Source organism: Diplotaxodon limnothrissa, linkage group LG11 (genome assembly GCF_057381915.1).
Source record: "Diplotaxodon limnothrissa isolate DT_005_m linkage group LG11, D_limnothrissa_male_GT1.1, whole genome shotgun sequence".
NCBI lineage: Eukaryota > Metazoa > Chordata > Actinopteri > Cichliformes > Cichlidae > Diplotaxodon > Diplotaxodon limnothrissa.
Window position 1 is genome coordinate 10,077,932 of NC_140606.1, and position 12,197 is coordinate 10,090,128.

A 12,197-nucleotide genomic window follows, 5' to 3' on the forward strand; every position below is an offset into this window, starting at 1 on the left:
GGCTAGAAGAGGTAAGGGTTTGTAGATATGCTGAATATTTATTCTAAGAGTAATCATTAAAACTGCATTTGTTTTCCTTTGTCTTTCTTTTTTAGCTAGAATTTGCTTCGTAAAGTCACAAGCTATGGCTCAGCTAGCTCGTGCACAAGTAGCTCCGAAAAATGTCCCAAAATGCAAATAGCCCCTTTACTCAAGTAATGCCCACATTTTAAGATTGTAAATTCTGATAGCCTGAGCTTGAATTGATGACATTAACTTGGCATAGTTATTTCTACTACAGACAACAACCGTGCCATCAAAAATTTATGCTGCAGGAATATCGTTTATGTCAAGCCTTCTTTTTGTTCCTGCGGGATCATTTCCGACAGTACTTGAAAGCAGCATGAGTTTATTGAAGCAGCCAGCAGGCGCAGTCGAGAGTCCAGATAAGTGGAGAGCAAAGAGCGCTGCTTCCTGGATGGGGACGAGAGGCAGGAGAACCGAAACTCAGACACAAGCAGAGAGCAGGACAGGAGAGCGCAGGAGGGTTAAACATGATTTAGATTTTCTTTAATCCCGCAACGCACTTGGAGGAGGCGGTATCGAGACGGCCGCAGTGGCATTAGGCGTTGACAGCAGGTTATTACAGCACCAGACTGTGTTATAACACATGTGTCTGTACCACAGTAACAAGAGCACTGCGGCTGTGGATCTGGACTCAGACTGCTTCTACGCCCAGTGGTCCACAGGGAAGGTAGGTTCCGCACCATTTGTACCTGTACTGTCCACCCTCAAAGCTGTTCATTAAGGTGGTATCATAGAAAAAAGCGTATGAAAAAAGCGCTCTGTGACCTGTGCTGGTCTACAACCTTGACACAGCTGCAGATGTCTCAGATTTCACGTGTGTGTTTGTGGTTGATCGCAGTGCAGAAAGACCAGATATCAGCAGTCTGGGAATATGCATGCACAAAGGCAGCCTTTAAATCATATCTGTACCGAGCACACTTGTGATTAACTGGTGTGCATTACCATCAAGGCTTACATTTTCCCACACTGTCATTTCCTTCTGCTATGTTTCAACTTTATGTGCCATTTTATTCTATGCACCACCCACACACACACACACACACACACACACACACACAAACACAAACAAAAACCCCAAAAAGACACACACACACATGGTGTGATTGGAAACGTACAAATGATGCCATATAAATTCTACTACCCCAGTGCACACTCTCTGCTGTCTCCTTCCACAGAACAGTGACAGTCTGTGTGAAAGCAGCAGCAGCTTTTTACCAGGCAGATCTGGTTTTTCCGTTTCTGCCTCCCAGGTCAACAATGATGCTTTGATCCCCACCACCTCACCCCACTTCACCCTGCCCTCAATGTCTGGAATGCCATTTAGACCTTGATCCGTGAAGGGTTTTAATCGCTGAATGGCCAGCTTCCACACGGAAAAAGAAAGCAATTGCACACAAAAGCATTCTAATTAAGGAAGTGCTGCAACAGTGGAGATTCGAGGTTGAATGTGAGCTTTTGGATTACAATCAGAAAGGTTTTTTTGTGTGTTTTTTTGAAGGACAGTTCTGAAAGTAAAGGCTTTGGATTAAAGATTCCGGTTGTTAGGACTTTGCATTGATACTTATTTAAATTTAGGTGCAAAGTAATCATTTGTTCCACCTTACACTCGCTGTGTGTGCAGCACTGAAAACATCACAATTACTTTTTATCCATGATCTGAAAGGCAGATGACAATCACAAATGTGATTTATCAAATTTTCTAAGATATGAAGCCTTCCGCCTGATATGTTGACTGAAAGTTACCCAGGTAATCTTAAATTCTAAACTTTGAAGTTGCTTCGGGATGAAGGCTTCACTTTGTTAATAATGCTGGAGTTTCCATGAAGCAAGGCTAGCAGGCACGAAAGCTGTAATTTCCCATGCGAAACCACAGGGGTGGTTATGCTCAGGCAGGACAGGACAGGCTGACGGCATTGTGGGACGATGACTGCAGCCGGCTCAGCACGTCTGCCTGAAAGTAGTGCAGGAGAGCAGACTATGACTGTGCAAAAATAGCAACGTGCACAGAGCTCAGCATGCCCAGCTATCGTGTGTGTTACCAGGGAATGATCATTAACACACTACAAAGGAGGACACCAGTGGCGGAGTTTGCTATATTGATTGAACGGCTCCAAAGTTTCCAGCCAACATTGATAGGCTGCTGAAGCAGAGAACATCATGTACAAGATCATGTGTGATTTCAGCAGCTGCTCAGGCTGCACAGTGTGTTTTTTAACGCCACAGTTTCCTGTGTGAGCCTGTTCTCTGTCCAACCACTGTTGTCCACGCGATTAATCTCAAATCCCAGATTATGGGGTTATTATTTCTCATGCTTTTTGGAACAGGGCTGAACCAAAAGGGATTTTTTGGAGGGTGACTTGAGTTTCCTTTAAGTTCAGACTAGAGTTTTACTCACCTTTGTCTTGCTGTCCTAAAATAAGTCGTCCATAATTATTTTTATTGTTTTCATAAGCAAAGAAGGTTTGCATTGTGGCTTTGTAGATGGTAATATGTTGGTATTGGCTGGTTAGCCAGTTCACTAATTTGGTCCAGACTGAAATCACTGGGAATCTCACATGTCATTTAGACTAATAATAATGATGTGATAATACACACACTGAAAGGCATTTCAGAGAATAAAATACATATTTCCTAGTTTTGTTTTGTTTTGTATTGGGTTTTTTTTTTTTGTCTTTCTCTCTTTGTTAGCTCAGAGAAAGCTCTCTCCCATTTGTGGCAGTGGGCGCTACAGAGGGTGTCACCATAAACGCAAAAACAAGGTCACCATGCTGCTCCTACAAAGCCCGATTCAGAGGTTCAGCTTCAACTAAATACTGAAGCAAAGACGACGTGAAGCATCACCATTCTCCATCCATCCCATCCATTCGCTTCCGCTTATCCTTTTTCAGGGTCGCGGGGGGCGCTGGAGCCTATCCCAGCTGTCATAGGGCGAGAGGCAGGCTACACCCTGGACAGGTCGCCAGTCTGTCGCAGGGCTAACACACAAGGACAGACAACCATTCACACTCATTCGCACATTCACACCTAGTGACAATTTGGATTATCCAATCAACCTATCCCCACAAGCGTGTGGGGCATCACCATTCTGTCTCGGCTAATTGCTTTTAATACTTTTTAAACTTAACTACAGTTCAGAGTGTTCAAAACCACCTTTCCCCTGATGTAATTTAGTCTCTTGAGGCATTATGTTCACAAAATCCCAACCTATAATTGCACAAGACTTTGCCGTGTTTCTGTAAAGTGGACGTGACAGTCAGTAGCCAGTTCTTCCTGTCAGGATAAATGAAGCGCTGCTCAATAACTGCGGGCTTAGTAAACACACGCCTTGGACTCTGGACTTGAAAATGGCAAGAATATATGGAGACACAACAAAGGATAATGAGGCTGTTTTCATATTACTGTAGCAATAACACATACTGTAACTCAAATTTGCTTCGTACATCACGCAGCTTTAAGCTGTGAGTAATCGTCACTCCTTTAACAAAACAATCACAGGGCATTGCTGCAGGCATAGCTGAAATCATCAGAGTTGCTACATCAGTTATCAGAATGGGATGGCGGTTTTTAGAAAGAGGGTGCAGTGTTGTCTGACAGGGAAGGGAAAGCAAAGAGTTACACCCATACTGAATAGACAAATAGATTAGTGCTGTTTCTGCTTTTTAGGAACATGGAGGCCATGGCTGCTTTCCGTTCCCAGCAGAAAGGCTAAGAGAGGCTTGATTCGTCCTCGTGACTTCTTTTCCTGCCGGCCGGCCTCGCCTCGTCATGGCCAGCGGGAGTCCCACCGTGAGCCGGGAAGCCCGGGAGTCAGCTCCGGAGACGCCCGAGGCTGCCGCCAACCTGCAGGTGTTCTGCAAACTGTGCCTCAGCGAGCAGCCATCGACAGCCACCACAGGACTGCAGAGCTGCAAGTGCATCTACTGCACAGCGGTAGGTACAGATGATGCATTCAGGTTTTTTCAGGAGCTGCTTCTCATCGTGTCCAGGTCTTCATTTGAGTCAGTGACTCAGAGTGCATGTGTCAAGCTATATAAATATACTTATTTCATTTCTCATGCGTTTAATCATTTCCTGCAGGTGCTGAAAATTTCAGGACAGTGATCCAAAACCAGCTTTTTACAATTTGGGCAATTTAGGCAAATGTCCGGCGTTTAAATTACTTGGAATGAGATTTTTTTTTTATTATTTTTTTTTATTATTACAACACCACTTCCTCCTTTATGACCGTATACAGTAATAGATCCTTTTATAGGCAAATCTATCACACTTCCATTCCAGTAAAATTATGCTGATTTCAACACAGGGCTGTCTGTCTTTCACATTTACCGTCTTTGAATTGTCCATGGAATTTTTTTTTCTCATGTGCTTTATCGCTTCGCTCTTTGTTTTTAAACTCACAAACTTATCCTGAGTTTCAGTTTCACTCCTTCATGTGAGATGATGAGAAGCGCTATCTTTAGATAACAGAGCTGTAATATTTATAACAGGAGTGCAAAGGTCCGCTGCTGCACTGTTCTGGTCTCAAGCGTGCCTGCCTGCATATCAAAACGGAGCCAGATAGTGGCAGGTGTTAATCTCTTTCCAAGCTCGCTGCATTTGTCAGAGCGGCACGCACAAGGTCGCACAGATAAACCTCACGTACATGCGCAGGGTACGACACAGCGAGGGAAATTGATACTGAAACACGTACTTATCTTTAGTATAAAAATGTGAACCATCTCCTTCTGTCTGCTTAAAGAGCACACCGTGTTCCTGGTGTTGTTCCAGCTCTGTTTGTGTGATCAGTGCTTCATGCTGTGTTAGGGCTGTATTCACACAGGAAGCACAGGTTTGTGCTCATGCAAAAGTTTTTCTTCTTTAAAGAATTTTTTAACTTTAATTTTTGAAAACAGCACTGCTTTTATGAACAGTGCTTCCACAGTTTCTCCTGCCTTACTCAATGTCATGGCTTGGGCAACACATGACTTTTGACTCTGTGAGCACTCGTGAGGAAGCTCTCTATCTGTGACATTTCAGCTGCCCGGTTTAACCCAACATCTTCCTTTCATTTCGTCCTGAGTAACATTGTGGCTCTCTGAGCTCCTGCACTTGTTTCAGATAAAATGCTGCTGGCGAGCATATGACAGTTCTCCCTGTCTGATTAAACATCCAGTCTAATGCCCTATTGTCCTTCTTCCCTCTCCAGTGTTTGCAGCAGTATGTTCAGCTAGCCATAATGGAGGGTGGGGGGGCACCAATCACCTGCCCCGACATGGCGTGCCGAAAGACTGGAGTGCTGCTGGACTCAGAGGTACGGCCTGTGCAACAATGCACATAGCAGAAAAAATGATGAGAGGAGATAAAATGCAAACATGATCAGTGATCTGCGTTTTTGTTGTTGCACATTCCTCGAATGTCCCAGGTTGGTGGTTCAACCGGTTTGGTTTCAGACATAAAGGCCATTGCCGTACTTCTCAAGAAATAGGAAGCTGGACTTTCACGCTTGTCTTTTTACAGTGTGTAAATTGTGTAAATACTGCACATCCACCCTTAATCACAGTTCTGAAGAAACTAGTTTTGGTTTCAGGGGTGAATCGCTATAAATGAAATGACGTCAGATGGAAACATTAAAACAATACATAGTAAACGTTTCAGTGGGGAGGCTGAAAATGCTGACTCAAAACCACATGAAAAGTGCCCCTTCCTTAATCTTCTGCTAATCAGAATACAACTTTATTAAGACTCTTGTGCTAGGAAGTCCATCCTTTAGTAGTGTTTTTCTGGAAAATACTGCAAAGTGTGTCATTTTTAACAGCTTATGAGTTTTAGAAAATAATGCTGCAAATTGCAGATGACTTGAAGCGTCAGATTGTCAACTATGATGGTAAACAACCTCATTTTTATCTAGAGCACCATGAAAGATTTTGGTTTTGAACATGTTATCACAAGCTTCAGGAAGTCTAGTATCCAAAGTGCTGTTTTTTCCACATCTCTGAAATCTGCATCATAAAATCTGAGTCAGTAAAATAATTGAAGTACCTCTGTGTGATTGCAGATAGCTGCTTTGGCAGCAGCAGGTCAGGTGGAGCTGTATCTGCGTCTCAAGTTTGAGAGAGGTAAGCACTGTTGTGTTTACATGCTATTGTCTGATGACAGGCAGGTCACACAAACAGTCCCAGCCAGTATTTATCTTAACATGCCTGGCATATTGTGAGGCTTTTTTTGTGTTCTGTTTAATTCTGGTACAGTTTTAGCCTAGAGGTTACTTAAATTCTAGCTATCAAACAATAAAGGGGTTACTACTATAAGACACCCATGTTAATAATCTGTTAATCTGAAGAAAAGAGATTCTCAGTGGAGATAAATTGTGTACTACTGGTTAGGTAAATGTTTGTGAAGGCAAACAGCACCTCTGTGGGAAACACTGTTGACATTTATAAGCTGCAAACAAAGGGGTAGTTTGCTGTGCAGCTATATTGACATTTTCTATTTGCACAGCAATAATACACTGCAAATCCAATAACAGTTATTGTTTACTCCGTCCATAAATCATAAAACTCGTGTTATTGTAAGAACAAAAAAGTGCAAAGTGCAGTCGGTCTTACTACAGTTGTCCCTTTTGTTATGATTCATAGTGAAAGCATGTGCTGGGAGTGTAAAGGGTTTGAGTCAGCTCACAGTGATTGCTTTTGTTTTGTCTGCGACACGTCACGCTCATTTTCTTCAGAAAGGGAAAATCCCATTCTTCACAACTCCTCAAAAGCCTGTAGGAAAACTGTTGATCTTCAGAAATAACCAATCAAATGCTTGCCTTTGTTAGATAGAATTATATGTTAAAGGTGAAAATGTTTGTTTGATGTTGCTTGATGATGATGGAAAAAATATTTTGTAATGATAAAAATTACTCGATAATTAGCAACGATTACTTAATAACTGCTTCATAATTGTGGCGAAAACATCTAATAAAGGTAAAAGTAGCTGATCGTCACAATAAATAATACTTGATAATGGTGGGAAAAGGTAAATAATCCTGCCCAAAACAATTTGATAACAGTGGAAAAATCTGTTTATTCATGATGACTCACTCTCGTTGGCTTTTTACCCCTCAGCCTTAAAAGACTGATGGGATGTTGTATTTTATTTTGAAATTGATACCACAGGTGTATATTCTAGGAGGCTGGTACTATTGGCCACCACAGGTATTTTAAAATAATATGTTTTTTCTATGCGAGTTTGTCACAGTTTGTTTTATTTAATTAGTGCTTCTGCTCCTTTAAAAAAAGTTTACAGTGAATAATAACGATCGTCCTCTAGCTGTGATCTTTGATCTGAGCCACTCCAAAAATGTTCTAACCACTGGAGCTTTTGATTATCTTTTTTTTAACTCTGCTTCCTGGCATGTGGCTTTAATGCTAGTGATACTGACAGAAAGAGTTAAATTACAAAATCTTGACTATGTGCCTCATCCGTTCTTTTCCTCTCCACAGGAGTGAAGCTTGACCCCAGTAAAGCCTGGTGCCCGGTGCTTGAATGTCAGGCTGTGTGTAATGTGGAGCAGAGCACCGAAGGCCACCCCGCCGCTGTGCCCTGCCCGACCTGTCACACCGTCTTCTGCTCCGGCTGCAGAGGGCCCTGGCAGGATGGCCACGCTTGCCCCGAGCGGCAGGCCATGATGACGCCTTCTCATCAAAGCAGGTCAGTAAAGCCAGCCTCTTGGTCCGCTGCCCACTGCCTGCAGCCACAGAGCTGCACTTTGGAAATGATACTGGGCTAAAAGCTGGAGGAGGGTATTAGGTCAGGACACTGAGATAGACTTGCTGTAACCAAACTGGTGAGCAATGCATGATTGCACAAATCAGTTGCCATGCATGTGATGAAATGACAGAGGCAGATGAATTTTTCTCTGACATTACGTGGATTACATTTATTTTCAATTGTGGTGTTTTACACCATGAGGAAAATCCCAGACTTTCCTTTGACATAAAAGACCTAACTTTCACCGGTGTAGGATTTTCACAGCACACTGAATGAATCACATAAGTGATGGGTAGCTCCTCATCTCTCTGTAGAAACCCTTTGCTCTATAAAAACATTATTTCAGGATTAATAACTTAGTGTGCCTCAGAAGCGTCCCAGTTGAGCAGGGACATTACTGCTCAACTGCCAGACTGACTGATGTCACTGGGGAGTCACTGAGTTATATCGGAATTCCATTGTCTCTGTGCCAAACAGAGGAGGAGGAGGATGGGCACCGATCCAATTACCTCACTGTACAGCAGTGAAGTGATGATCCCTGCGCTGGGGATGAGAAAGATGAGTTAAAATCCACTTTTGAGTCAAACGTGGCAGCATAATATCTGGGGGGTTTTCAGCCTGCAGAGGCTTTCAGTAGTTTTTACATTTGCATTTTATCTTATATCTTATAGTTTTATTTCCCAAAACAATGCTCAATTTCCTCTTTTAAAACAAGGAACTGGTCTCTGTCTCCTGCTGACTTTGTGTTTTTGAGCAGATTTGTTGTTTGTGTTTTTTGCAGTATTATTTTCTGACATCACATGAGCTGCGATAGCTTCTGCTATCTCGTATTAATCAAAAACAGGGTTTTTTGAGGGCTGCATGACATCTAGAATGAGAGAGATGTTACCTTTAGCGCGTTTAAAGAAACGGCCTTGAGAAATATGTATTTGTAAACTCTTAACCATAACTTCAAGACTCTGCTTCCCACTTTACATTGAATAACAACCCTTCACCTTTGCCTCTAAATAAAGATTGCACGCACTGCCTGGAGGCCCTCGCGGCATTAACGGCATTCCTCGTGTGTGCCTTTGTTCCAATTCACAGGACACGCTCAGACAGTGACTCTGACATGCCCATCAAGCAGTGTCCTATGTGTGGTATCTACATCGAGAGAAACCAAGGCTGTGCACAGATGCTGTGTAAAAGCTGCAAACACACCTTCTGCTGGTACTGTCTGCAGAATCTGGATGTAAGTCTCCCCTGCTAACTAAACAATAGCTGTGATGCATTTTTCTTTTTTTCTTTCTTTTTTCCAAATTCAAATGGAATATTTCCTTTGCTGCATAGTCACCTGTTCACGTCTTTGCATGCATGTGTATGTTGTGTTTAAATGCAGGGTGATATCTTTTTGAGACATTATGATAAGGGGCCATGCAGAAACAAGCTGGGACACTCCAGGGCCTCGGTTATGTGGAACAGAACGCAGGTGAGCCCAGTTGTAAGGCAGCAGTGCGTGGCATTTTGTGATGTTGTTATTGTCTGAATGGATTAGACCACAGAACCACCTGGTTGTTGTATACAGGGACTGGATTTGAGTCAAATCATACCAGCACATAACCTGGATTTTGGACTTCAACCCAGCTCTCAATCACCATGAGACATGGGACATAATTACTGTCTTTCAGTTTATCAGCTGCTTGGTTTATTACTATATATCACTTTAAGAATATTAAAGCCTCACATAGTTTGCTGTTTACGACTTCTTGTTTTCCCACAGTTCATTGAAGAAATCCTTTAAACTCAGCAAATCCCTAAGCTAATCTCAAATTCCTGGCCCATAACGACACCAACTATGCAACAAAAAGATTACAACTGCCCACCAGACCTACTTTCCTTCTGCTTTCTCCTCCTCTAATGCCATTATCACATGATAAGTTTGCTTGGGATCTCCAGATTGCGTCTCGGTGTGTACAGGTCGCTAAGTATGTGAAGAGCTGAAGTACAGCAGCGAAGTTGTTTCGTGCAAAACAACTCATTATAGAGCTGGTTACACCCTTGCCTAACAGGTCCTCTAAGTATGTTCACCTTAAATTATTTTTCCACCGCTGCATTTAAGTACTTGAGTCTGTTAGATTTAACCTGCGATGTTTTTTGCCGACCCTTAGTGTAACTACATATCCAAAACAATGTTGACATCGGTATATGACATGTATCTGTGGTTATTTAACATGTCACATCCACTACCACAGCTATTACTGTCTGCCCTGCTACGGCAGCATACAGTCATCCAAAGAATTATTGAGGTAAGCTGCTGAGGTTGACCGATAAAGATTGAATCACAGTTTGGCATTCCTGTTCATCTCAAATGTGCTGTATCTGATTAAGTGGAGGCCATGCCTTTTCACTCCAAAACATGTCTCCACGGACCTCAGCTTGTGCATGGGAGTGTTGTCAAAGGGAAACAGAAAACCAGGAAGTCCACGAAGATATGTACATATATATGTGTGCCTTATTTGTTTACACATACAGGGATTATTCATATAATGGTATGTGTATCAAGTTTACTGAATGAATGATTTAACAATTTAACATGAATAAAGTCTATCAGGTTTTAACAGTTACAGTAATTTAAAACTACAGACTGTATATAAAAGAGGAACTTTGTTAAAACAACATCATTCGTTTCTTTTAGGCTTCACACTTTGAAACTTCAGCGTTGCATTTTAGCCGCCACGGTTTTATGGGGTCAAAAGTGAACTTAATGTGAATTAACGAGTGTTACGTTATCGGCAAAGTTAGCAAGCTTAGTTAGCAAAATACACTCATAAGCCACACAGCAAGCCCTAGTATTCGAAAAGCGACTGAGTTCTTTAGTCGCTTTTCTTGACAGTTGAAGTCCTGGTTCTGTCTTGCTGGTAAATGTAAGTTCACTTTCATTAATTTCATTTTTTTTAAGTCTCCATAGTTCCCAAAAGTTCAGTTGTGTTTACCAGCTGCCTGTTAATGTTTTCTGAATGTTTATTGCTGGGTAGGTGATGTAAAGAAGGTTTGCACCAGAACTGAATCTAAACAGAAAATGAAGACAGTAAAGTTACAAACTATAAAACCAAAACAGGGAACTGAACAACTTCTGTAGGGAGAGTCAGATGATGAATCTCTGATGCCATTATGACCAAGTCCTTTGACACAGTCATTTGACCCAGTGCTAATAAGAAGAGTAATTACAGTATTTATTGCTGTGTCTCTGCTCAGGTGGTGGGGATCCTGGTGGGAGTCAGTATCATTGTGCTGGTGACATCACCTCTCCTCCTGCTGGCCTCGCCCTGCATCCTGTGCTGTGTTTGCAAGCCCTGCAAAGGGGACAAGAAGAAGAAGAAGAACAAGAGCAAGAAGGACCTCAGCCAGTCAGACACCTCCACATCATAGCAGCTCCCTGCTTTCATCTGCCCGCACAGGATCACTCTGCTAACCTCATGAATGCCAAGGAAAGTTTAAGCGCTGCATGATGGGAATAAAAAACACTCATGAACTAATGGATTACCTTTTTTTTTTTTTTTTTTGGAAGCCCTCTAAGTGAGCGGGTTTTCCGGACTTTTACATTATGCCTCAGTGAGAGGGCTGCTCAAAAATCACTCTTGAATCACGAGAGTGCATACTTTATATGGTGGGTGTGTAAATGTGAGGAGAATGAATGTAAGTCACTTGTCTAGCCAGTTTTCAGAGGCACAACAAGATAATTAGGAGACAGCAATAGGTGTGAATCTCCCTCGACAGGGCTCTCTTTTTCTCACCAACACACCTACACAAACACATACATGCAGTTTAAAGTGCAAAGCCACCCTCATGTGCCAAATGTCATGAAGCCAAACCAGAAGTGTTGGGCGCTCAAGTGCCTCGCTCTACAGTGCCTGGTGCTTGGTTCGATTTGCTTTGCCTTTCATTCTGTCTTATGCAAATAATTTTAGTGTTATGGAAATGGACAACCATCAGGATCCTGCATGGTTATAAACGCCGCAGTGATGCAAAACATTCTAAGGTGTTAGGAGAAGGCATCTGGAACCATGTGTGCACTGTATAATCTTTACTCATACGAAACACGATAAGGCTTCAATGGTGCACAGAGAGAACTCTTCTTCTGCAGATGCTTGTTGTTTCCACCTGGTGTATGTTCCAGACCAAAGGCTCTAAAGAGGACAGTGTGTACTTTTCTAAAGTGTGTTAATATGTATTCATGGGGAATGTGTGTATGGTGTCATTTCTACATTTGTTTTGATGTTTCGGCATCAAATATTTTATAAAAGCGCCATTGTAAATGGAAAATAAACACGATGAACTGAACATGCATTGGACAGTGACTTTGACGTTTATCATTTCTAGCCCAAACAACCCAAGGTTTCCTAGCAGAACACTGCACT

General features: G+C 42.2%; 1 protein-coding gene across 1 annotated transcript; it reads left to right on the forward strand.

Moving 5' to 3' along the window:
• The first annotated feature begins 449 nt into the window (after window positions 1-449).
• rnf144b (ring finger protein 144B) lies at window positions 450-11,296 on the forward strand. Its single transcript, XM_085365075.1, has 8 exons — window positions 450-733; window positions 3,730-3,996; window positions 5,252-5,356; window positions 6,101-6,161; window positions 7,533-7,740; window positions 8,887-9,031; window positions 9,179-9,268; window positions 11,035-11,296. The coding sequence occupies exons 2-8, from the start codon at window positions 3,832-3,834 to the stop codon at window positions 11,206-11,208; spliced, it is 948 nt and encodes a 315-aa protein (XP_085221201.1). The 5' UTR covers window positions 450-733; window positions 3,730-3,831; the 3' UTR covers window positions 11,209-11,296.
• Window positions 11,297-12,197: the final 901 nt, after the last annotated feature.